The sequence below is a fragment of the Nyctereutes procyonoides genome, unplaced genomic scaffold (assembly GCF_905146905.1).
Source record: "Nyctereutes procyonoides isolate TBG_1078 unplaced genomic scaffold, NYPRO_anot_genome, whole genome shotgun sequence".
Lineage (NCBI taxonomy): Eukaryota > Metazoa > Chordata > Mammalia > Carnivora > Canidae > Nyctereutes > Nyctereutes procyonoides.
Window position 1 is genome coordinate 34,208,750 of NW_026575133.1, and position 24,508 is coordinate 34,233,257.

The following is a 24,508-nucleotide window of genomic DNA, read 5'->3' on the forward strand; positions in this document are numbered from 1 at the left end:
CGGGCTCGTGCGGGGTCTCCGCGTGGGGCTGCACCGTGCGGGCCCGCCGAGTGCGTGCCGGCCCCTCCGGGCTCCGCCGCTGCGTCTGCACCGCGGCTGACTTCGTCCCGACGTCGCCGCGCGGACTCAGCCCGTGAGCGGCGGCTGCCTCCGGTTAACGCTCCGCGCAGGGCGCCCGCGCTGGAGCCGGGGTCGGAGCCGGGACTGCCCGCCGGTCGGGGGGCGCCCGTCGGGGTCCGGGACGTCGGCCCATCGCTGAGGGAGCCTCCCCGCGCCCCCCGCCTCCGGGGCTGCAGACGGGGAGCCGCGCGCCGCTCACCCTTCCGGATTCGGAGACCAGAGCTACGGAGTTGGTCAGACCCGGTGGGCGGGGGCGCCGTCTCTTTTGGCTCCTCCGGGGCGCCGTAAGGGGAGACCGGTGCGTCCCTAGCAACCGTTAGCGCGGGCTTCTGGGCGCCGGCTCGCGGAGTCCCGCCCACAGGCGCCACTGGTTGGCTCGCGGCGCCTGTCCATCGACACGAGTCGTTCTGCGATTGGCCGGTGCGGCCGATCAGCCCCTCCCCGCGCGGGGAAGCGAATTGGGCGGCTTGGCCCAGGCGGGCCGCAGGTGAGATGGATGCCTGCCCCGGGGGAGGCGGCCGGCGGACGGGCCCAGGAGCCCCGCTCCCCCCGCGTCCCCTCCGTGCGGCTCCGCCCGGGGGGGGGGGGGCCGGCCGCCACCTTGCGGCCGTTTGCGGTGCCCTGGCCCGGGACCCGGGGCGACCCGCGTGTGTGGGGGAGGCCGGGGTGTGTGTATGTGGGGGGGGGCGGGGAGAACGAGGATGCGTGTAGGGGGCGCCCGGGGCCCGGCCGCGCCCGCGCACTGTCCGCCCGGAGCTGGCAGCCTGCGTTCTCTAGGCGTCCTTGCCCCGTCTCCGGCGGGAAGGCGCGTCCCGTCCCGGAGCGGGGAGGGCGTGGCAGGCTCCCCCCCCCCCCGCGCTCCCCCTGCTCTCCACCACCCCCAGCTCTTCCCCCCCTCCACCACCCCCAGCTCTCCCCCCCTCCACCCCATCCATCCCCCCAGCTCCCTCCTCCACCACCCCCAGCTCTCCCCCCCTCTCCACCACCCCCAGCTCTCCCCCCTCCACCCCATCCATCCCCCCAGCTCCCCCCCCCACCCCAGCTCTCCCCCCCTCTCCACCACCCCCAGCTCTCCCCCCTCCACCCCATCCATCCCCCCAGCTCCCTCCTCCACCACCCCCAGCTCTCCCCCCTCCACCCCATCCATCCCCCCAGCTCCCTCCTCCACCACCCCCAGCTCTCCCCCCCTCTCCACCACCCCCAGCTCTCCCCCCTCCACCCCATCCATCCCCCCAGCTCCCCCCCACCCCCAGCTCTCCCCCCTCTCCACCACCCCCAGCTCTCCCCCCTCCACCCCATCCATCCCCCCCAGCTCCCCCCTCCACCACCCCCAGCTCTCCCCCCTCCACCCCATCCATCCCCCCAGCTCCCTCCTCCACCACCCCCAGCTCTCCCCCCCTCTCCACCACCCCCAGCTCTCCCCCCTCCACCCCATCCATCCCCCCAGCTCCCCCCCACCCCCAGCTCTCCCCCCCTCTCCACCACCCCCAGCTCTCCCCCCTCCACCCCATCCATCCCCCCCAGCTCCCCCCTCCACCACCCCCAGCTCTACCCCCTCCACCCCATCCATCCCCCCCAGCTCCCTCCTCCACCACCCCCAGCTCTCCCCCCTCCACCCCATCCATCCCCCAGCTCCCCCCCCACCCCCAGCTCTCCCCCCTCTCCACCACCCCCAGCTCTCCCCCCTCCACCCCATCCATCCCCCCCAGCTCCCCCCTCCACCACCCCCAGCTCTCCCCCCTCCACCCCATCCATCCCCCCCAGCTCCCTCCTCCACCACCCCCAGCTCTCCCCCCTCCACCCCATCCATCCCCCCCAGCTCCCCCCTCCACCACCCCCAGCTCTCCCCCCTCCACCCCATCCATCCCCCCCAGCTCCCCCCTCCACCACCCCCAGCTCTCCCCCCTCCACCCCATCCATCCCCCCCAGCTCCCCCCTCCACCACCCCCAGCTCCCCCCCCACCCCGCTCCCCCCCTCCATCACCCCCAGATCTCTGCCCCCTCCCCCCGCTCTCCACCCTCCCCCTCCACCCCCGGCTCTCCCCCCCCCCCCCCCCGTGCACAGATCTGTGTGCGCACCCACTGCTGTGCTGCCTCAAACCTGGCTTTATGCTCAATCGTCTCTTCTTTTCCCAGAGGAAGGCTGCAGCCTGAGCGCGCGACACTCGGATGCGGTCTTGACACCCTTCATTCCCTTGCATCACCCAGTAAATCTAGGTCGGTGCTGTGCCACGTTTGGTCTACGGGTTCCGCTCTCCATCTTTCCACCCCTGTTTCCTGCCTGTATCGGTGTAGCCCCCACCCTTACCCCCACCCTGGAGCGCTCCTTGGACACCGCATGTGTGGTCCTGTTGCTCCCAGCCACAGAGCCCTGTAAGGTCAGTATTTGGGAAAAAGTCCCGGCTGCCTGCCTGGGCAGGCGTAGGAGGCCCCCAGAGCAGGTGCAAAAAAACCCCCAAACCCAGAAAAACTATTATAAAAACTTAGGGCTGGACTGGCAGGTGTTTTTGGCTCACATAGGAATTAAACCTGTGCAAAGCAGAGCGATGTAAGGCCGCATGAAGCCGGCCTGTGCCTGTGGAGCTGGAGGCCCCGGGTGGCTCTGCACAGGCCCCGGTCCCCCGCGGTGGGGATGTGGGGTGCGGTGTGGACCCGGCTCAGGGCACAGAAGACACAAAAGGGGAAAAGGATTCAGCTTTCTTACGTCCACTCCTTGATTTGTCAGCTTTGGACACGGCTTGTCCCCAGCTTCCCAGGAAAGACCAACTTGGCCTTAACTCCGCTCCCTGTTCTTGTTACTTTTACAAAGTAAACTTTTATAGTATTTACAATGCATTTATTAGTAAACTTCTTACAATGTAGTCTGAAGAGTCATGTTTTTGTTTTTTTACAAATTAAAGCTCTGTAATGTCCACAGTGTAGTTTGAGGCTATAGTCAAGTCTCTGTGCTTTGTTGATAGGTTGGTTGTAGAAGTAGAAATGAAACTATGATCGTGTTGTTACTTATTTTAGAAATAATTTGTCGGGCAGCCCCGGGGCAGCCCTGTCGGTGGCGCAGCGGTTTGGTGCTGCCTGCAGCCCAGGGTGTGATCCTGGGGCCCCGGGATCGAGTCCCATGTCGGGCTCCCTGCGTGGAGCCTGCTTCTCCCTCTGCCTGTGTCTCTGCCTCTCTCTCTCTCTGTGTCTCTGAATAAATAAACAAATAAAATCTTTAAAAAAATAAAAATAATAAAAATAATTTGTCTATTTCGATGCCGAGAGAAAGAAAGCAACACATTCTAGTAGTTATTCAGTTTCTCTTTTGCTTCCTACCCTTTTGGTTCATAATCAGCTGTTGCTCTTCCAGCCCTCCCACCCTGGATAGATACATGTGTGTGGAGAACACCTCCTAACCTTGTAGTACATGCTGATCGATTCACTCAAAAGGATAGACGCGACATCAGTCATGAATCATTAACAGCGAAGTGAACACATTTAAGCCCACTGCCCACATTAGGAGCGGAAAGACCCCGGGCCGTCCTGCCGTCCTGCATCCCAGCTTGCCTCTGGGCCCTCACAGGGAACCTGCCCAAGGTTTGTGTGTCCCCTCAACAATGTATTTACGCGGGGCGGTGTAAAAAGGGAATTTTTGTGACTTGATTTTTTTCACTTATTATATTGCTAAGATTTGTCCTCGTGTGTATAGCTAAGATTTGTCCTCGTGTGTATAGCGTTTGTTTTCATTGTTATAACTCGTAACGTGAATATACCAGAATTTTGAAACTGTTTACTTGTTGATGAGTGTTCTTTTTTCTTTTCTTCCTTTTTTCTTTTGCCATTGTGAGCCAGGCTGCCCTGAACATTGCTGTATACGTGCAAGGATCTTATAGACTATAAACCTAAGAGTAGAATATACTGTCCTAGTAGGTTAGTATATGACCAGAATTATTTTCTGCAGACATTATATTAATCTGTTAGAGTTCCTTTTTTTTTCTTTTTCTTAAGATTCTATTTATTTATTCATGAGAGACAGAGAGAGGCGGAGACACAGGCAGGGGGAGAAGCAGGCTCCATGCAGGGAGCCCGACGTGGGACTCGATCCCAGGACCCCGGGGTCACGCCCTGGGCCGAAGGCAGATGCTCAACCGCTGAGCCACCCGGGTGTCCCTGTTAGAGTTCCTATTGATCTACATTTGTGTTGATATTTTATATTGTTAGAATCATTAGGTTTTGCTGATTTAGTAGGTGTGACATTGTCATGATTATGCTGATAAAGCAAAGCCTCTTCCTCATCTGTGAAATTTTTATTTCCATTTTCCCATGGATCTGTGTGTATCTATGTTACTATTATTTTTTTAAATTTTAAGTTATTGACCTTTTAAAGTATCCTGAGTATTAATTTCCTGGTTGTATATGTGGCAGATACCTTCTCCCAGTTTGGGGTTTAATATCGTTTTGTTTGTGATATTTTTAACAAACAAGCATTCTCGGCTTTAATGTTAAATTTATCACCCTATGTTACAGCTAGAGGTTTTTGTGTCTCCCTGAAGAAAACCTTCCTTGCCCGAAGTCTTAGAGAAAGTCTAATTTTCTTCTGGAAGTTTACTGTTTTGAGCTTCACAAAAGGTGAAGTCCCTGATGTCCCAGATGTTGCTTTGTGCGTGGGGCGTGTGCTCGCTGTGCTCGCTGTGCTCCGGCGGTTTCTTGGCTGCCCGTGGCGCTGGCTGGGCATCCCCCGCTCGGCGCCGGCGGGGTGTCCCGGGGAGGCACTGTCCCCGCAGCCCGGGGTCGGTGCCGGTAGCTGCGCAGGCCTGGGCGGGCCGCGTCTGTTCCCTTGGTTGCTTTGGTTATTCCCGCCCAGACGTGCACACGCGCACACACACATGTACACACGCACACGCACACGCAGCTCACCACGGCTTCCTGTCGGGCTCTCACATCTGTGAGGCTGAGTTGCCCCCTCAGGGGCCTGGATCTGTGGATTCCCTGAGTATGGAGGGTTGCTCGCTCTCGCTCCTCCTCTCCTCTCTCCACGTAGGCGTTCGGTTCTCTTTATCTCTTCCCTCTCGTAGTTTTATATTCTGGTTTCCCTGCGTGGCGTTCTGGGTCATGTGTTCAGGTAGGTCTCCCGATCCTCTAGCCTTCTCTTCAGCTCTGCCTGCCTGCTCGTCCTACGCAATCATCGGCATTAAAATTCGACTTTATTGAGATGATGTAGACAATGAAACGTGCGGATGTTAAGTGCCCAGTTCAGGGAGCGTCAGGTGCTGAGCGCACACCCGCGGGCGCAGGTGAGTGGAGAGCCCTCGCGCCTCCAGTCTCAGGCTCCTTTGTGCTGAGTCAGTCCCTGCCCTGGGGGTACGGGGGTGGGGTGGGGGGTCAGGGGCCGCGATCTGCCCCTAGGGTCCGCCCCTGATGGGGCCTGCCTGCCCGCGCTGCCGTGGTGGGCATCCCGCAGGACGTGTTCTCTGGCAGCCGCTCGGCTCTGGGACCCACGCGAGCCGTCACTGCCTCCCGAGCGTGCCTTCCTGTTGCCAAGTAGGGCTCTCTGCGTGGCTGTGCTTTGACTGGCTTATCTCTTCGCCTGTGGGGGCACATTTGGCTTGTTTCCGGTTGGGGGTGTTCTGAATAAGGTCGTCCACGTGTCCATGGAAGCCCACGCGGTCGTGCACTTTCCTCTCCTGGGTGGGAACTGGTGCGATCACCCTGCCCGGGGGGACGGGCAGGCGGCCGCCCAGCGCGGTGTGTCCCTCCCCACGGGTTCCCGCTCCTGGCCCGCAGCCTGTGCTTCCCCTCTTGGCAACCGGGCCCCCGCGTGCGGGTGTAGGCAGCTCCTGTCGGTGTGACCCGTTTCCCGGGCTGGCGGCGCCGAACATTTTCCCAGGCGCTTCCTTGTGGTCCTCAGCCTTCCTCCGCAGCGTCTGTTTAAAACCTTTACCCTCCACGCCCCAGAGAAGAAAATGTGTGGTTGTCCGTCTCCTTAGGAAAACCCTAGCCCTTGCTCCGTGTCTGACCCCGTCACCTGTGCATGAGACAGCCTTGTGCCGCGGTTTCCAGTGGACGTGCCTTTTATTTCCTCTTGTCTCTGTGTGCGGGCTCTGCCCCCAGGACGGTGCCCGGTGCCCGGAGAAGAGGCCAGATGGGCTTCCCCGCTCGCTCCTGACCCTGGAAGGTGCGCGTCCCTCGCTGGCGCTTCCTGGACGCTCCGGGGCACGGGGGGCACTGGAGGACGTTCTCTCCTCCTGTTGAGTGTTTTTTTTTCCCACGAAGGAAGGGGGTGTTGGATTTTGTCAAATACTTTTTTCACATCAATTCACGTGCTATGATTGTGGGATTTTTCCTTTTTTTCCTTCTTCTTCTTTAGCCTGTTGATACGGTGAATTGTGTTGACTGATTTCCAAAGGTTGAACCTTTTATTGCTGCGATAAACCCCCCCACCTGGTTGTAGTGAATTCTTTTGCCACATTGCCCTGGGGGATTTGCTGACATTTTGTGGAGGATTTCTGCATCTCGGTTCACGAAAGTTATTGGTCTGTGGTCTCTTTTTCTAGCCATGTTTTTGTCAGTTTTGGTGTCAGGGTGATGCTGGCCTCAAACCCTGGGCTGGATGTGCTCCGCCTATTTTTTTTTAATTTTTTTATTATTTATTTATGATAGTCATACAGAGAGAGAGAGAGAGAGAGAGAGAGGCAGAAACACAGGCAGAGGGAGAAGCAGGCTCCACGCACCGGGAGCCCGACGTGGGATTCGATCCCGGGTCTCCAGGATCGCGCCCTGGGCCAAAGGCAGGCGCCAAACCGCTGCGCCACCCAGGGATCCCTCCGCCTATTTTTAATTTCTGGAGTTTGTCTAGTATTGATGTTATTTCCTTCTTAAGCATTTTGATGGAATTCATCAGTGAAGCCATCTGGGCCTAGAGATCTTTGTGGGAAAGTTTAAATTGCAAATGCATTCTTCTTTTAATGCTGAAATTAAAAAAAATTAATTTTAAGAAGCTGGTTTGGTTCTTTCAATATGAAGTTATTTTTGGGAAACCCTTGTCCTGCTCACTTTTGTGACTCCCATCTTTCACATCTTAAACACGTGCACAGGTATTTCTAATATCTGATGTTCTCACGTGTCTGAACCTGTTTTATTTTTCTGTAGACTCCCTGAAGGTGGCTTGTTTCCTTGTCTGCACCCCTGGAGGGGAGCGTATGTGGTCGGTCTTGCTCTTGGAAACCTGTATTGAGGTTGCTTTGCTTTTGGAAAGATTGCTTTAGCAAGGGCCCCGCTGCTGCCCGGAGGCCACACTTCCCCTCCGCGCCCCACTTCTGTGAGGGGAGCCCCCGCCCCTGAGGGTGACTCTCACGCTTCCAGCTCCAGCTCGTGTGCACCTTTATCTTCCCAAGTGTGCGTCTCACTCTCAGCAGCTCCGAGATGCCGCGGACCGATATTCTCCGTGAGCCCTAGCTGCTCTGAAGGGCGGGGGCCGCTCCAAAGTTATCCAGACCATCGTAGTCTTCATTTTATTTTATTTTTTCCAGAACTTTCATCCTTTGTTTTTAGATCCACTTGGAACTAATTTTCGTGCACGGTGAGTCACAGGGATGCAACTTTACCCCGGTGTGATGACGCTCATCCTTTTTAAAATTGGCAGCTCACAGCTATTTGGCATTTATCGTTTGCAGGCCCAGCTTAGCCCGTGGGTCCTCGCGCGAGCGCTGTGAGGTGTGCGTTGTCCTTATTCACATTTTGCAGAAAAGGGAGCTGGAGCTGGACGGCCACGGCTGCCTGGCCCTCGCGTGCTGGGGAACACTGCTCGTTTCCCATTGATCTTCACGGTGTGCCGGGCTCCTCGACAGACCTTGGTCCGTTTCTCAAGTGGATGATGTCCTGTTGTCTGTTTTGTTTCCCTGCTGTACTGATCTCCATTTGCGTAGCTCTTTGGCGTGTTTTAAGCGTCCTTCCGTGCTAGTGATAGCAGGGCCTCCAGTTACTGTCCGCCTTGGGGAGCCCGGCCCCCCATGCTCGGGAGCTGGCGGCTGAGGGGAGCGTCAGCCGGGCCCTCCCAGCTGAGGGGCCTGGGGCGTGAGCCTCCTCGAGGCCCAATGCTGTCGTCACCGTATGCACAATTATGAATTGGCTCACAGACTGTTAACGGTCAAAGTCCCTGCCCTCCTGTCCTGGTGGTGAATCTTCACGATGACCTAAAGCCAGGAGAGAACTAACTGGTGGTCTGGGCCTCCTCGGTGCTCCTTATTTCAGTGTGGTGGTTGGGGAGGGCCAGCACCCCCCTTCTTTCTGTAGCAGGTCCGTCCTGTGGGGTGCCCCCGTCTGCTAAGCGAAGCTTGGTCTTCCCTGCGAAGGCAGCTCCCCAGCTGGGCCTGTGTGTGTGCCCGTGATGGGGCCCTGATGGGGGAAGAGGCCCATGTGGGTCTCAAAACTGGGTTCCAAGTACTAGGAAGGTGATGGTGGGGAGGGCTCCCAGGTGCGGGGTGGGTGCCTTGCCCTGGCACCTCGGACTCCTGACCTCATCAAGGCCCGTGGCTGGGCCTCTAGATGGTGATTATGCAAGATGTCACTGCTGGAGGAAACTGAAGGACACCTGAGATTTTTCTGTATTTTTTTCCTTAACTGCTTGCAAATCTACTAGTATTTAGAAAATAAAAAGTTAGGGCACCCGGGTGGCTCCGTGGTTGAGCATTTGCTTTTGGCCCAGGGCGTGACCCCAAAGTCCCAGGATCGAGTCCTGCATCTGGCTCCTTGCAAGGAGCCTGCTTCTCCCTCTGCCTGGGTCTTTGTGTCTCTCGTGAATAAATAAATAAAGTCTTAAAAAAAAAAAAAAGAAAGAAAATAAAAAGTTAAAAACCCCAATCTCTGGTGCCAGGCCCACCTCCAGACTCTCTACCTTGGCTTTGCCTTGCTGTTTCTGGATGCAGCTGGTCAGAACCAACCACCGGATTTGGTGCAGGCTGGGGCCACGCAGAGCCTCACCGGCTGGCAGGTGCTCGGGGCAGTGGGAGGGTTCTTGGCCGGGGAGTTACTTCGGTTTGTGCGGAGCTGCAGCCTTGGCCTTCCGTCACGGCCCCTTCATACCCTGTTCTGTTCTTTCCCTGTTTCCTTCTCTTTCCCATCTCTTCCTCTGCATTTCTCTGGGAGAGCTCCTTTTAGCAGGACTGAGGTCCACTGGCCGTGCACCGTAGGTCCTGGCCTGCGTGGCGGTTGGGTGTGTGGGAGCCTTTCGGGGCTGAGCTGCACCCAACCTGGAGAGGGGCTCGTTGGTGAAACCACTGTCCTGTTGCCAATGCTGATCGGGTTCACTTTGTCTTCCAGTTGACGGTTGATCCCCTGGCCTGGTGGCTCCTGATGGAGGACGGAGGCCCCCCTGAGAGCCTGGCTGCACAGACCACCTGTGAGCCCAGCGAGTCCCTGTCCTCGGCCCACAGACACCTGAGCAGAAGGAATGGGCTTTCGAAGCTCTGCCAGAGCAGGACGGCCCTCTCTGGTAACACCCCCCCGCCCCCCCGGGCACCATGGGCATCAGTGTCGAAAGTGGAAGTGACGAGCCGCTGGAGGCTCTGGTCAAGTTTTCTGTTGTCGGGTAGGAGGTGGCCCATGTGCACTGGTAAAGATGCTGGTGGGACCCTGTCGGGCTGCATTTGTGCTGCTGTGATTCTTAGGCCCGAGCCTCTCCTTGCTGCAGAGCTTGTGGAGCACAGTCCTGCGTGCGGCTGCCGTGCAAGTGAGATACAGTTTTGGTGATTTAGTTCAGTAATTTTTTACAGACTGCATTGCAGGCTCGTGCTTTCCTCCCGGATGCAGACGAGTCACGCAGGTTTGAGGGCCGCCTGCTTCCTGGGGCTGCCTGAGATGTTGAGGCACCTCCTGACCACTCACTTGCTTATTTCTCCAGGTCATTCAGTGTCTCCAGAGCTCGAGGCTCGTTGTCTGAGGGGTGCTTTAGGAGATAGCAGGTGTAGGCCTGCAGCTGGGTGGACCTAGGACATGGGAAGTGTGTTAGGACCACAAGGAGGCCCGGAGCAGGGGAAAGTGGCTGCCGAGGAGGGAGGAGGAGAGGAGGAAGAGGAGGGCTGGAGCCCAGCTCCCACACCAACCTGGGAGCACAGGGTGGGAGTGTTCAGAGGGAAGAAGATGCTGGGTCCTCCTGGTGAGGGCCAGAGGTTCCACGGGGCAGGTCTCTGAGGCAGCCGGGCAGCTGCCCTCAGGAGCGTGGGCTTCCCGCTCTCTGCGTGGGGAGAAGGGGCAGAGCCGGGGTCTCGGGCCTGTCCTGTGCCGCGAGAAGGGTCAAGCTGAGCTTGGGGCAGCGTGGCAGGAGGAGGGCCGAGCAGATGGCCATGCAGTTTCCAGGCTCAGAGAATGGCCCAGGGTGGGCCTGTGAACTGAGAAGGGGAAGGGAGGGAAGAGTTGTTCTTGTCTGGGTTTTGAGCTGCTGGAAGGATGGAGTTGCCACTTACTGAGATGGGAGGGCGCAGAGGCAGGGTAGGGCTGTGAGTGTGGGGTGAGCAGCGCGTTCCTGTGCGGAGTGTGTTCGCAGCCACCGAGGGGTGGGCGGGGTGGAGGGGAGGCCGTGAGCCCGAGCCTGGGGTCTTCTGGTGGTGAGAGGTCAGGCAGGTGTGGGGGACAGGGAGCCCGGCCAAGGGCAGGTGGTCTGGGAGGTGGGAGCAGCCCCCCTCCCAGCGCTGCTGAGGGCTGGGGCCGGGTGAGTGCTGAGAATTGGCCACGGGGCTGAGCATCTCGGGACCCAGTGGACGTGTCGCCGAGAGCACACTTTCTGGAGGGGTGCGTGCTGAGCCTGGTCCGTGAATGAGGGAGGGGCTGGGACCGCAGGCAGCTCCTGGGTTGGGAGACTTTCCAGGAACGAGTGCAGGGTGGTAGCTGGAGGGGCTGTGGGTCTGTAAGGACACAGGAGAGCAGCCCTCGGGGTGGGTGGGAAGGGACCTCGGAGTGTCCACACGGGAACGCCGTGCGTGGGCCGGGGAGTCCGTGTGGCTGGACGGCGCCGGGGGTGCGTGAGCCTGGGACCCTGTGCAGGCGTTGAGAGCGGGGCTGCGTGTGTGTGAGAAGCGAGCTCTCGGCAGCCTTGTGGGGCCCAGAGCCGCTGCTTTTCTTCCCAGAGGACAGATGGAGCGCCTACTGCCTGTCGTCCCTGGCTGCCCAGAACATCTGCACGAGCAAACTACACTGCCTGGTGGCGCCCGAGCAGACGGAAGCGGCCGGGTCCCTGGGCAGCATGTCCTGCTGCTCGCTGCTGCGGGGCTTGTCCTCGGGGTGGTCCACGCCCCTGCTCCCCGCCCCTGTGTGCAACCCGAACAAGGCCGTTTTCACCGTGGACGCCAAGACCACAGAGGTATTTGCTTGGGGTCGTGACCCTGCCGGGAGCCCGTAACCTCAGACGGGAGAGTTTGTGGGCGTGTGGTGCAGTCAGAGAAGCATCTGGTTCCCCCCACATAGTAGCAGAGGCCTGCGTCCGAATCTCGCAGAACACATGGGCTCCTGGCATCAAGGCAGAGGATCGGGACAGGGATACGGTCGCTCCCCTGTGCTTGCCGGGGCCTCGGCTCCACCGGGAGGGCCGGGTACTCACGGCCGAGGGCTGATGGGCAGGATGGGCGTTTACGTGCGCGGGGCCACGCAGGGCTGCGTGGCCAGGTGGCCGGGTGCTGTCCATCCCCGTGGCTTCCGTGTCCTGACGTCGTGGGGCTCGTCTCGGCGGCCGAAGGACAGGCCGGTTCAGTTGTGGCGCAGGCGTGTCTCCTTCCCGGGGGTTAGGACCCGCCAACCGCAGGCCGCCGGAGGAGGGGGCTCTGGGCCGTGCCCTCCTCACTGCTGGTGACGCTCCGTCCTCTCCTCTCTGCGCCCCAGATCCTGGTTGCCAACGACAAGGCGTGCCAGCTCCTGGGGCACAGCAGCCACGCCCTGATCGGCCAGCGGCTCACGCAGTTCTTCCTGAAGCCGGACTCCGACGTGGCGAAGGCCCTCAGCGAGGAGCACGTGGAGGCCGACGGCCGCGCCGCAGTCGTGTTCGGCACCGTGGTGAGCGCGGGGCTCTTGGGCTGCGCCGCTGGGGCCTCCCTCCGTGCGGGCGTGGGAGGAGGAGCGTGGCCGTGGGCGGGTGCTGGCTGGGCGCAGGGCGCTGCCGGTCTGCTCTGGTCTTACGCTCGGCACCCCTGAATCTCCTGTGTTCGGCATTCGTCCCGCGGGCTGGCAGGGCTGGCAGGGTCTCCCGGGGCGGAGGTCCTCCCTGTGGTCCTCCCTGCATGACCGCCAGCTGGGATGTTGGCGGGTTGAGCTGCGTGTTAGATGCCGAGCCCTCAGCCCAGGCACCGAAGGGGGTTCGATGTGCCTGCTGCTTCCGAAAAGCCACCTGTCCGAGGGACTGGCGATAGTGAGGACGAAAATGCAGGATTCATCCCAGTTTGGTGTCTGTTTCCTGAAGAAATGACACTCCCCCCCACCCCCCCCGAGGAAGCTGATGCAAACGCCCTCTCTTCTGAGGAACGTCCGCTCAGAGACAGAGGTCCCACGCGAGGCGGGCGGCCTGGGCTCCGCGGAGGGCCGGGTGTGAGGCTGTGCGTTCCCGCAGGTGGACATCGTGAGCTGTGGCGGGGAGAAGATCCCGGTGTCCGTGTGGATGAAGAAGGTGAAGCAGGAGCGCGGCCCGTGCTGCGTGGTCGTGCTGGAGCCGGTGGAGCGGGTGTCGGCCTGGGTCACCTTCCAAAGCGACGTGAGTGCCTCTGGTGTCCCAGCCGCAGGGAGCTGACCGTGTGTCGCCTCTCCCAGCGGCCTTCGCCCGCCTCTTGCCTTCGGGGCTGTCAGAGGTCCCCCCCCCTCCGCTGTACCCCCTCCCCATGTGTGCAGCTGGGCGAGGACTGCAGCCTCCCATCGAAAGCTGGGATGTGACCGAGCCGCCCCTAGGATTGTTTTAGGGTGTCAGCAGAGTAGCACGTGTAGAGCCATCGGAGCGGGGGCTGCCGGGCTTTGCAGGAGGTTTTGAGAAATCGATAATCTGGGTGCCTCTGGCCGCAGGAGGTGATGACCTCAGGAGCGTGCCCGCCGCTTGCACTTCTGCCCGAGGAGCGCTGCTGACGGCCTTGCTTGCAGCCTGAAGGCTTGGCGTTCAACGACGTTTGCAGCCGAAGTGCCAGAGGTTTTTATCGTGATGCTTAAAAATGCTGGGTTTTTCTCTCAGGGAACCATCACGTCGTGCGACAGCCCCTTTGCTCTCCTGCATGGGTTCGTGTCCAGCGAGGAGGTGCTCGGGCAACGCGTCACAGACCTGATCCCTTCTGTGCAGCTGCCCCCGCCCGGCGAGCCCGTCCCACAGGTAAGCCCCTGAGGACCCCTGACCGCCACACCTCACCGCTGTGCCTGGGGCCCCGTGGCTGCTGACGTTTGCTCATTCGGTGCCCGCTGGGTTCTTAGGCTGGTGATCCTGGCGGCAGGAGCGTGCGTGCACAGTGGACCCGGGCCACTCACTGCTGTCTGGGCTCTGAAGCCTTGACCTCGGGTCAGAGCCTGTGCGGCTCTCCACCCGGCCACCCCGTCTGCTTGCTCCTCCCCCTGGAGCTTGGAGCAGGCATTGCCTGCGGGATGTCTCTTTACTGAGAGGTCTGGGGGTCTTGAGGGGCAGGAGGACAGCTGAGGGCAGGTGTCCCCTGCAGGCAGGGTGACAGGCAGCTGGCGGAGGGCTGGCAGCGCTGGGGGCCTGGGGGCTTGGGGTTGGTGGGCAGAGGTTCCCAGCCTCTTGGTGCCCCATTGCCTACTGTGTGCAGCCTTCACACGCGTGGCCCACGTTGCGGTGAATCCAGCTGATGTCACACCCCGGTGACCCTGCAGAATCAGACTAGATGGTTGATTTTTGCCCAAATCATCTGCTGAGAGGGCATCCGAGATTCTTTTGGGATGTCCAGAGACGCTCCTTGGTTCTCTGGCTGGGCTGAGGCCAACCCGTCCTCTGAGCTGCTCATCTGCCACTTTTAAGCATTGTAGCTCACCTGGAGCCCCCGAGGCCCCCGAGCTCATTGTCTCTATGTCCTTTTCTCTGTCCCCAAGCTGGTGGGAGCATCCGTTGGCACAACTGCTCTGGGAGCCTGTGCGGCAGCGTCTGCTCCCTCTGAACGTAGGCAAACCTCAGACCCACCCTAGGGTCTCTTCTTCCAAGAGAGGTGTGTGCCAGGAGGTGCATGTGAGCGTGTTCTCAGCAGCACATTTGTGATGGCCCCGAATGGGGGCTCCGGACACCCCAGCGGCAAGCGGAGACACTCTGCACCCTCTTCCTCGTAGGACCCCTGGGACTTGGTGTGGGGAGCCTGGTGTCTTTGAGTCCCGGCCCTATCCAGGGCGCGGTGCTGGTGGAGTGCAAGCTCCCCTGCCTTCAGGGCCACCCCCGCCCAGGGGCCCCTTCTGATCTCCTGTCCCCCAGGGTAGACCCTAAAAGGGGCAGGTGGGATTGGGGGAGGGGGTTGACACACAACCCTGGGCTGGTGTGCTATCTCAACGCCTTTGGTTAGGATGCTGCCTTGGTCACGATTTACTCGGAATCAGATCCAATCCAGGTATTTAAGGCAGGGAAATAGGGCAAGGATGTGGTTTTTTGGGTGATGGGGGTGCTGAGGAGGCAGATGGGGCATGGCCAGGCCACCCAGAGGTCGGCAACAGCAGGAAGCCACTGGCCCGCAGGCTGGGGGCTGGGGCCCTCCGTGGAGGTGGGTCCCAAGGTGGAGGGCGGGGAGAAACATGCTGGCCCTCCCTCCCCGCAGGGTGGACACACACACCTTGCACATTTCTTGGTTGCCCTGGTGTGTGCGGCCCTCGGGCCCTTGTGGAGTGGGGAGCAGCTCCTAGGCTGGCTCCCCCCGGACACAGCTCCTCGCCAGGGCTCTGCTTTCCCTGGGGCACAGGTGGGGTGCAGGGAAATTGGGGCAGGAGGAGCCGTGTGGGGAGTGAGGGGGTCCGGGCACGCTCCCTGGGACGCGTGGGTGGGCTCAAGTCTAAAGCTACAAAGACTCAGGCCTTGGGCCGCGTGAGATGCTGCCGTCAGCTCAGTAGCGTGTTTCTTCCAGAATCTCAAGATCCAGAGGTCTGTCGGGAGAGCCAAAGATGGCACCACCTTCCCCCTGAGCTTAAAACTGAAATCTGAGTGTGGCGGCGAGGCGGTGGGCGGCAGCAGGGCAGTCCCCGAGTGCAGTTACTCGGCATCCGTCTGGGTGTTCTCCACCATCAGCGGCCTCATCACCCTCCTGCCCGACGGCACCATCTATGGCATCAACCACAGCTTTGCACTGATGCTGTTTGGTTACGGGAGGACGGAGCTCCTGGGCAAGGTGGGTCCTCCCTGGGCAGTCGGCCTGCGCTCCCCTGCGGGGTCCGGTCCATTTTCGCAGTGAGGACGTGAGCCTGTCGCAGGCCTGGTACCTCCCTGTCTCCTGGTCTGGCCCCCCGGGGGAATGCTGGGCGCCATTCTCACTACTGGCTCTCGCTTCTCAGGACCCCCCACTGAGCACTCTAAAAACCCCCCCCCACCCCCACCCCTACCCCGGGACTGGCTCCAGAGCCTTGTCTGTGTGCTGTCCCAGGAGGGGGAAGGGCTGTGGCCTGGAAACCTGTTCTGAACAAGGTCTGGTCTTAGGTGTCGGACGAGTGTGTATGTCACAACCGTGCAGATTTGTTCTGCACCCAGAGGTGGGGGCTTATCCACACCCCTGCGCTAGGGGCCATCATGGGAGGGCCTGAGGTGTGGTCGGGGTCAGAGGAGGGTGTTTCTATAAACTTCTTCCTTGGCGTGAGCTTTCTCTGAACTTCTTGAATACAGGTGGTGGGTGGGTGGGGTCTTCACAGCGAGAGCCAGGCCCGTCCGGGGCGTCGATTGCCCCGTTTGTATCTGAGAGTGCTGAGCCACAGCTGTTGGTATCTTGCTGCAAAGCACCATAGGCCTGGTGCCTGAGACAGAACAATCTTGTATTCAGGTCACAGATTGGCCCTTTGGGCTGAGTGTAGCAGGATGGCTCATTGGGCTCCGTGTGGTGTCCACCGGGGCTGGCGTCCTCCCGGGCCGCGTCCGCTCACGTGTCTGGCTGGCCGGGACTGTGGCTGGGGCTGGTGTCGGGAGCCCCGTGTGTCACTTGAGGGCCAAGCTCCAAGGGCAGCCGTGGTGTGCCCCTCCTGGGATGGTCCCAGGGTCCTCCTGGGTCCTGGGAGGGGCACACAGGGGAAGGAGAGGCCGCTGCGTGCTGTGTCGACGTTGAAGCCCAGCGGCCCCTGTGCCCGTGCGCCTGGCTGGCTTGGCTCTTCAGTGCCTGCAGCCTTTCACTGGGTGCCCTGTTCCCCACGGGCTGCTGCATGTGGAGGGAGAGTCCCCTCTTGTCATTCTCAGTGGGGCTGACCCCAGACCCAGTGACAGTCAGCCAGACATTTAACCTCCTTTTTTTAAAAATATTTTATTTATTTATTATTGAGAGACAGAGAGAGAGAGGTAGAGACACAAGCAGAGGGAGAAGCAGGCTCCATGCAGGGAGCCCGACGTAGGACTCGGTCCTGGGACCCAGGGTCACGCCCTGGGCGGAAGGCGGCGCTAAACCACTGAGCCACCCGGGCTGCCCGACATTTAACCTCTTGAGGCTCCAAAAACAAGTCCCTCTCTGAAATAGTAATGAGCAGATACGCTAAGATTTAGTTAAATGAAGGCAAGCTCTGACTGAAGTTAATGAAAACGCCCTTAGTGTGATTTCTGGACAAGGGATTCCTGCAGGAATGTTGGGGGCACGGGCCCTTTTAGAGAGTCTGTGGGGTGGAGGCGCCCTGCCTCCGACGTCGGACTGTGTTCTGGATTCACACGGCTGCGGGCACCGTCCGGGAGAAGGGCTCGCACGTGGGTTCAGAGAAAACGCGAGTCCTTGCGGCTTTGGGCCTGGGACCCTCGTGCTGAGGCACCTGCTGGATCCCAGGGGCCGATTTCGTGTGCCGAGGACCTCTTGCCCCTGCACTGGGCACCTGTCACTGCCTGTGAGCCGTGGAAGGTGAGGTTTGCAAACGTGGCTTTCAGGCCTAAGGGCAACATGGGGCCAAGGCCAGACATCTGCTTGGAAGACACGGAGGTGTTGGTATAAGTAGCATCAGGGTCGTTAATTTTGTTTCTTTCATAAGAAAATGGAAAAGAATTCCACATTGAGTGTCAGTGGGGCTTTGTGGGTCGGTGGAAAGGAGTAAGACCTGGAGTCTTTGCTAACCTCGTGCAGAGACTTGCTCACGTTGTTTTCATCGTCTCCCCAGATCAGATGGGGGACGGCCCTGTGGGTCAGCGTGCACCCTCTCCACTGTCTGCTTTCTAGAACATCACTTTCCTGATCCCCGGCTTCTACCACTACATGGACCTTGTGCGTGACGGTTCCTTACCACTGCCAGACCTGGCCGACCGCTTGGATATCGGCACCCAGAGCAGGCCCGGGGAGACAAGTGCGGGCCCCTGGCAGGGCCAGAACCTGGCTGGCGCGGCCTCAGGTAAGCCCTGCCTCCTCTCCCAGGTGCACCGCACAGGCAGCCCCCTGCCTCGGGGCGAGGGGATGGGACGCCTGGGAGCACAGAGAGGCCCCCGGGGGCTTTCTTGTCACCAGGTGCCTGTATCAAAGACACGAGTCACTTGTTGGCCAGTCGATGTGTGTGGCCTTATGTAGCCTATCTCAGTAACCCCTAAGTTAAACTGTCCTAGCGATACGTGCTCATCATGTTTTTCCACCTTTTAACTTAGCATCTAATAGTATTTCAAGTCCCCAGCACGTGAGCGTCCCAGGTGCCAGGTATGTGAAGACTGTGGGCGCACAGCTCCTGCGCTCAAGGGTCCCGCGGTGGCTTCGGAGCACCGGGCCACAGGGCCGCAGGGCTGGTGGCTGTGCTCCTGGGAAGACACTGGGGCCGCCTGGCCACCCCCTTGCTGCTCGCCTTTCTGTGCACAAGGAGCAAGGAGGAGCTGCTCCCCAGTTCTGCCTCAGGAGTGCTCCCCGCTCGCCCCCCCCCCCCGTAGTCCTCGCCCAGCGGGGCTGACGCTGACGGTGTGGCCCTTGTGGCCCGGTCTCTGCTCTCCTGCGGGAGGGGGCAGCTGGGGAGCGGCAAGCATCAGCCATCGCATGTCTCGGGGGCTGTCCCGGCCCTGCGCGGTCACCGGAAGGCGGACTTGCTTTTGCACACCTCCCTGGGTTTGACAGTCATCGACAGGAAGAGGACCGCGCTCAGTTTCCCGGGCTCTGCTCTGCGGGAGATTTCCTCCCCCCAGGGCCCCGTGCCCCGCGGGTCGCAGTGGGGGCCTTAGAGGTCGGGTTGTGGCGTTCTGTTTTAGGGGTGCCTCGCTGGGCTCTGACGCGCTTCGGCGACCGGCGTTCTCGGCGGGGCGTCCTGCGCCCGGTCTGGGTGACTCTCCCTTTTCCTGGCTCTTTCTCTAGCACTAGGTCACATTCCCCTTCCTCTTTATCCACGATTCCAGGTTCTTCCGTCTGTGTGCGTGTTTAATGCATGTTCTTTGTAGGAAACGGCGGGGAGGGGGCAGTGATGAGAGTTGTGTCCCCTCAGGGTGAATCCTTGGAAGTGGCGCTCCTGGGTTCGTGGGGATGAGTGCTCGTTTGCGGTGGTGCAAATGCCCGTTGGGAAGGTGGGCAGCCTGCCCCCGGCCAGGGTGGGGGTTCTTTCGGAGGGCCCTGAAGGGGCAGGCTCCCGGCTCCCACCCGGTCACCCTGTGTGCCCGCCCCGGAGCCAGTAGGGGGGCGGTGACACGCGAGCATAGGTGCGGAGAAGCAAAGCGGGAGGACGTGGGGTGTCAGGGCCCGCCGGCCGGGGAGGGCCCCTTGTGGAGGTGGCTCTCCGTGAAGCACCGAGGAGGCAGGAGCGGCGTTTCGGGCACAGAGGAGTTCCAGGTGTGGCCGTGGCCTCTCCGCAGGGGCCCCGGCGAGGGCATCAGGAGTCGGGCCGCAGGGCCGTGGGAGTCACGGCGGGGACTTTGGTTTTTACCCGGAGTGGGAGCAGAGCCCTGGGGAGGCACTCGCGCCAGCGCCCGTGTTCGTGGGCCCCTGCGGCTGGAGCCGGGGCCCGGGATGCAGCAGGGGCGGGCGGGGGCTGCGGGGTGGCAGGGGGATGGGTGGCCCCAGGCCCCGCGGACAGCGGCTGGCGGGTTTCTGGGATGGGGTCCCAGGAGGGGAGGAGGCCTGCTGGGCAGGTGTGCCGCGGTCCGGACCCACCTCTCCTGCCGTCCCGGCCAGGTCCAAGGGTTGGCGGCACGCTCGCCGGAGACCGCGTTCAGCCGCAGGGCGAGGCCCCGGAGCGAGGGGGGGCCCCGGAAGCCGTCGTGGGCACCCAGGCTGCCGCGGACCCTGGAGACCGCCTGCCCCCTTCCCTCCCGCGTCTGCCGACTCCAACTTCGGGGTAAGTCGTGGAGGGAGGCGCGGTGCGGAGGTGAGGGCGGCGGTGGGCCCGCGAGCACCTGCGAGTCCCGGTGCCGAAGCTGGGGCGCTGCCATCCGGCCATTGGGCCCCTGCGGGGCGCCTCGTCTTCCGCGTGCCCTGCCCTGGTGCCCGTCCTGTGGGCCAGGAAACGGGGCTCCAGGGAACTGATGGAAGCCCAACCTTCCGTGTTGAAAATCATTTGTATTCGTTTCCTTTGTGCATTTTTGAATAACAAAGTATTGTCTTGAGAGTAGAGCAGGTTCACACTGGAAAGCGTGGAAATGGCAGGGGAGCCGAGAGGAGGCTCCTCGCTCACCCCTGGTCGGGTCGCGTGGTCCCCGCTGGCCCGCCAGGCCTCGGGTGTGCGTGCAGCCCGTGGTCCTTGTCGCCTGTGCCCTCTGGGCCCCGGGGCAGCACGGGGGTCAGGGGGGTCTGTCCTTGAACTTGACTTGGGCGGTCCCTTATGTCTGGCTCCTTTTGCTCATCAGTTTGTGAGATTTCTCCACGTCGTTATGTTCTTCAGTTTTCTTGAAATTATTTAAAAAATATACCTGAATATGTGCATTTTTCTTCCCCAAGTGCAGCAGCGTAACAGTAAAAAGTGACAGTCCTGGTGCCTCCCTGGAGGGAGCCCCGCGAGGCTCGGGGCTGGGGGTCCCGGCCAGGCTCCCGGCGGCTCTCAGATGGGACGTGGTGCGTTCGAGTTCTAGCGCCAGCCCAGCGCCCCGGCCAGGGGCCGTGACTGTGCTGCTTCACTCGCTCACTTCCACACACGCTCATTCACTCCCTCACTCATGCAGGCACACACTCATTCCTGTATTCACTCCCTCATTGACTCATTCACTCCCTTATTCACCCCTTCCCCCCTTTTTTTTCTTTTTAAAGATTTCATTTATTTATTCCTGAGAGAGAGAGAGAGAGAGAGGCAGAGACCCAGGCAGAGGGAGAAGCAGGCTCATGCAGGGAGCCCGACGTGGGACTCGATCCTGGGACCCCGGGGTCCCAGTCTGGGCTGAAGGCAGGCGCCAAACCACTGAGCCACCCGGGGATCCCCCTCACCCCTCGCCTATTCACTCATTCATTCCCTCATTCATTCACTCGCTGACATGCTCACTCATATACTCATTCATTCACTCCTTCGCTTACTCCCTCCTTCATTCACTCACTCGGCACGCGCTCGTTTACTTACTGACTCATTCATTCTCTCATTACTCGCTCATTCCCTTGCTTTCCCACTCATCACTCACTCAACAAACATTGCAAAGACTTGAGGGCTCATCCCTAAGAAATACCCTTTAGCAGAAAATGAGCTGACTCAGTGAGACGGGGAGGTGGGAAGGCAGGTCGGAAGCATGACGGAGGGAGTGTCCTGTGTCCGGGGGCCTGGGGTGGTGCTGGCTCCTGATCCTCCCACTTGTCCCAGGAGCCCTGGGAGCTCAGTCTTACTCGGGCTTACAGCCAGTTGATAATGAAGCCAAATGGGTCGTGAGACTGTAGATCAGGTGTTGTGACCTTGAGTGAAGCACCCCTGAGCCAAGCTGGTGGGCGTCTCAGGTTCCCACGGCTCCCCTGCTGGGGGCCCTGCCGGGTGCCAGCTTGGGCAGTTGAGAGGAGGGCAGGAGGGAGGAGAGGAGCCTCCCCTGTACTTAAACGCTCTCTCAGAAGCCTACTTACCACTTCCTCACTTTACCGAGGCCAGAATTTAGTGACCCTGCAACACCTGGCTGCTGGGGACGTGAGGGATGGGATGCAGGTGCAGTGCTGCCCTGGCCCGACCCCACACGCCCACATTGGAAGATTGCCTTGCCCTGGGGCCTGACCCCGCGTGCCCACCTTGGAGGGGTTGGCCACACTGCTTAGAAAGGGGATTGAGACCTTTCTGTTCCCTGGGGGCCGGCACAGGGCTGGTCTGTTGGCTTGGGGTGGATGGATAGAGATCCATGTAGTGAGCCGTAGATGACCTTGGCCTTTACACACCCTTGTCCCGCCCTGCAGTGTCCCCAGGGAACTGCTGCTGTGCCTCAGAGCCCCACTCACAGCTCCCTCCGTGGAACCTGTCCTTGCGCTGGGTCCTCCCTTGTGCCTCCTTACAGACCTGTGGTATAATGTTAGCAGATCACCGGCACGTCCGCCCCCAGCGAGGCAGGGCACAGCCACGTTCTGTTGGTCTTGGTGCTGGTGTCAGGCCTGGGGCTGCCCCCAGGCTGGAGCTCAGCGGCAATGTCTGGTGGGGCCACAGCGACCCGCCAGCTGCAGGGGTGTGGTCTCCACCCAGGGCCCTTGGCTCTGCCGTCGCCCTTGGGCTCTGAGGTAGCCCCTTCCTCAGTGGCCTTCATGCTCACCATGCTTGTGGGCTCACGTCGGCTCTTAGGAACCAGTTAGCACCCCCTCCCCTCCGTGGCCGCCTCCCTGTGCCAGCTTCTGTTTCCTGTCGGCTGTGACTCCCGATGGCATCTGTAGCCAGTCACAGGTCAACATTGCCCGGTGCACAGGACGCTCAAATCTCTCTCCTTTGTTCCCACACCTCCCCAGGGCACCTTGTGAGTGGGTCGAGGCTGGCTGCACGCTGTCAGGGAGCCCCACTCGCTGTGAAATGCGACTGCTGATCAGAGCCCTGAGCGTGTGGTCCTGGGTGCTCAGTGTCATCTTTGCTAAGTCATTGGTAAATGAGGATTCATCTGTGAGGTGGTCACAGTTTATGGTGTTAAATGCTTTGTACTCACCTCTAACAGAGGGTATCCATGTGATCTCTCCTTTTATTCTTCCGTGGCCCGTAAGTAACTACGTTATCCATTTTGCAATCCTCAGAGTGGAAAGCATCCCAGGAGGAAGCCCACCAGCCCATAGACAACAGTTGTCACCCGGGGGCCAGCAGGACATCCCAGATGGAAGCCCACCAGCCCATAGACAACAGTCGTCGCCCAGGGACCAGCAGGACATCCCAGGAGGAAGCCCACCAGCCCATAGACAACAGTCGTCGCCCAAGTACCAGCAGGACATCCCAGATGGAAGCCCACCAGCCCAGAGACAACAGTCGTCACCCAGGGACCAGCAGGACATCCCAGATGGAAGCCCACCAGCCCAGAGACAACAGTCGTCACCCAGGGACCAGCAGGACATCCCAGAAGGAAACCCACCAGCCCATAGACAACAGTCGTCGCCCAGGGACCAGCGAGACATCCCAGGAGGAAGCCCACCAGCCCATAGACAACAGTCGTCACCCAGGGACCAGCAGGACATCCCAAGAGGAAGCCCATCAGCTCAGGGATGGTCATCACCTGAGGACCAGCGAGACATCCCAGAAGGAAGCCCACCAGCCCATAACCAGCAGTCATCGCCCAAGGACCAGTGGAACACTCTCTTGGGGCAAGAGGAACCTGCATCTCCAGAGAGCCTCAGACAGGACCTTGTGGGAAGAAGCAGGTGTGACCCAGTGGTCACATGGACGTGTGCTTCCCACGGAGGACATGAGACCCCAGCTCTAGCTGAGGGCAGGAGTAGAAACGCTGAACTGTGTGGCCTCTATCAGGAGGCTCAGCTAGAGTGGACAGGGTTGAGTAGTGCCAGCAGTTCCAACCATCGGGCTGATTCCGTCATGCCCGAGCCCCGTGCCGCGGGCCAGCTGGCAGCGGAGGGGCTCCCGATGCCCTACCCTGGGTATGGGGGCGAGCAGAGCACGCAGCCAGGAAGCCCGCCTGGGACAGTGCGACTCCTGTTCTCAACGCCGACGCTGGATGAGCCCTGGGTGGCTGTGGAGAATGACCGAGAGGAGATACAGACGTGCTTGCTTAAGGAGCAGCTGTCCAGACTGAGCTTTGTGGGGCCCCTGGGTGTCTCTTACAGCGAGCTGGCCTCAGCAGAGCACCCCCCGCTCCCGCCCCCCGTGTCGTTGTGTGACCCGGGAGGCAGGGACCTCTGCAGCCGCGTGGGCAGCTCCTCCGCCTACTATGCCCTGGCCACAGACCTCCCCGGGGTCCTGGACACAGTGCAGGCCCAGGAGGCCGATGGGAATTCCTTCTCCTGGAACCTCAAGGAACTGCGTTTCAGTGAGTGGGCAGATGGAACTTCGTCCACCTGTTCCTGCGCTGCATCCGAGCTTGTGGGCACGCCCTCCCCCTCGCCGGCGGGCTCCGATGTGGACGTGAGTGGTCTGCACGGACGGAGGCCGGATGTTCTGGATGATAGGGAGCTGTTGCTCCTGACCGGCACGTGCTGGCATCTCGGGGAGGCTCGGCAGTTTCACGAGAGCCGTCTGGGGCCCGATCGAGTGGAGCTCTCGGAGACCTGTCTGGAGTCCTCGGAGCGCGGGGAAGGGCGTGGCAGAGAGAGCCCACCGTGCATGCTTCCCGCGCCGGGGGCTGGCCCCGTGGACGTGTGCCCGTCAGAGGAGCCCAGGCTGAGTTTCCAGGTCACCTCCACGCCTGTGAGAGACGACAGCCTGGTGGCACCCGGGGACATGTGCACGCAGCACAGGATCCAGGAGGGGACCTACGCCGGCAGCTGCTACCACCGGGACGGAGTACAGCTGAGTATGTGCCGGGCGGCGGTGCCCTGTTGGGCCCACGGGTGGCTGGGCTGGAGCGCAGCGTGGCCGGGGGCAGGGCCTCCCAGTCCTGGGGTCTGACGGGGCTGTACCCCCTCCCCTCTGCGAATGGTTTTGGCAGAAGTGTTAAGGGAGCTGCAGTGATAAGTCCTCTCTTGAAAGTCAGGGTTGCGAGTGCCGGTGCCTGGGGAGGGTGGACTGAGGTCCCGGCTGCCTTGCGTCCCTCCCTGGAAGCCGCTGCGTGCATCCCGGGACGGAATCCCCTGCCCAGGCCTCCGTGGACGCCCCGCATGCGCTGCTGGGGCTCAGGCTGCTGGTGGCGGCTCCGCTCTAGGACGGCGTCAGGGGCCCCTTGGGGGCTGATTATCTTTGTCGTACTTTCCTATTTTCCTGACGTCTTAGCGGATCCGAGTCACGTTGGCCAGCTGTTTCCTTGCAG

At 60.9% G+C, this 24,508-nt stretch overlaps 1 protein-coding gene across 10 annotated transcripts in view; it reads left to right on the forward strand.

Moving 5' to 3' along the window:
* The first annotated feature begins 349 nt into the window (after window positions 1-349).
* Window positions 350-24,508, forward strand: part of PASK (PAS domain containing serine/threonine kinase) — a 35,549-nt gene continuing 11,390 nt past the window's right edge. For 5 of the 10 annotated variants that reach the window (XR_008661213.1, XM_055300338.1, XM_055300344.1 and 2 more), the window contains exons 1-12: window positions 533-607; window positions 2,257-2,498; window positions 3,467-3,693; window positions 9,415-9,586; window positions 11,217-11,449; window positions 11,965-12,135; window positions 12,686-12,826; window positions 13,292-13,426; window positions 15,165-15,425; window positions 17,430-17,598; window positions 19,344-19,506; window positions 22,335-24,055. Coding sequence is in view for 9 of the 10 variants with exons in the window: in XM_055300338.1 (XP_055156313.1) it covers window positions 9,448-9,586; window positions 11,217-11,449; window positions 11,965-12,135; window positions 12,686-12,826; window positions 13,292-13,426; window positions 15,165-15,425; window positions 17,430-17,598; window positions 19,344-19,506; window positions 22,335-24,055 (3,133 nt within the window). In the remaining variant the exon portion in view is untranslated. Of the gene's footprint in view, window positions 419-532; window positions 608-2,192; window positions 2,499-3,466; window positions 3,694-4,706; window positions 4,726-8,968; window positions 9,086-9,414; window positions 9,587-11,216; window positions 11,450-11,964; window positions 12,136-12,685; window positions 12,827-13,291; window positions 13,427-15,164; window positions 15,426-17,429; window positions 17,599-19,343; window positions 19,507-22,334; window positions 24,056-24,508 lie in introns of those variants that run through there. The other 5 variants (XM_055300342.1, XM_055300340.1, XM_055300341.1 and 2 more) reach the window with 5 other exon arrangements.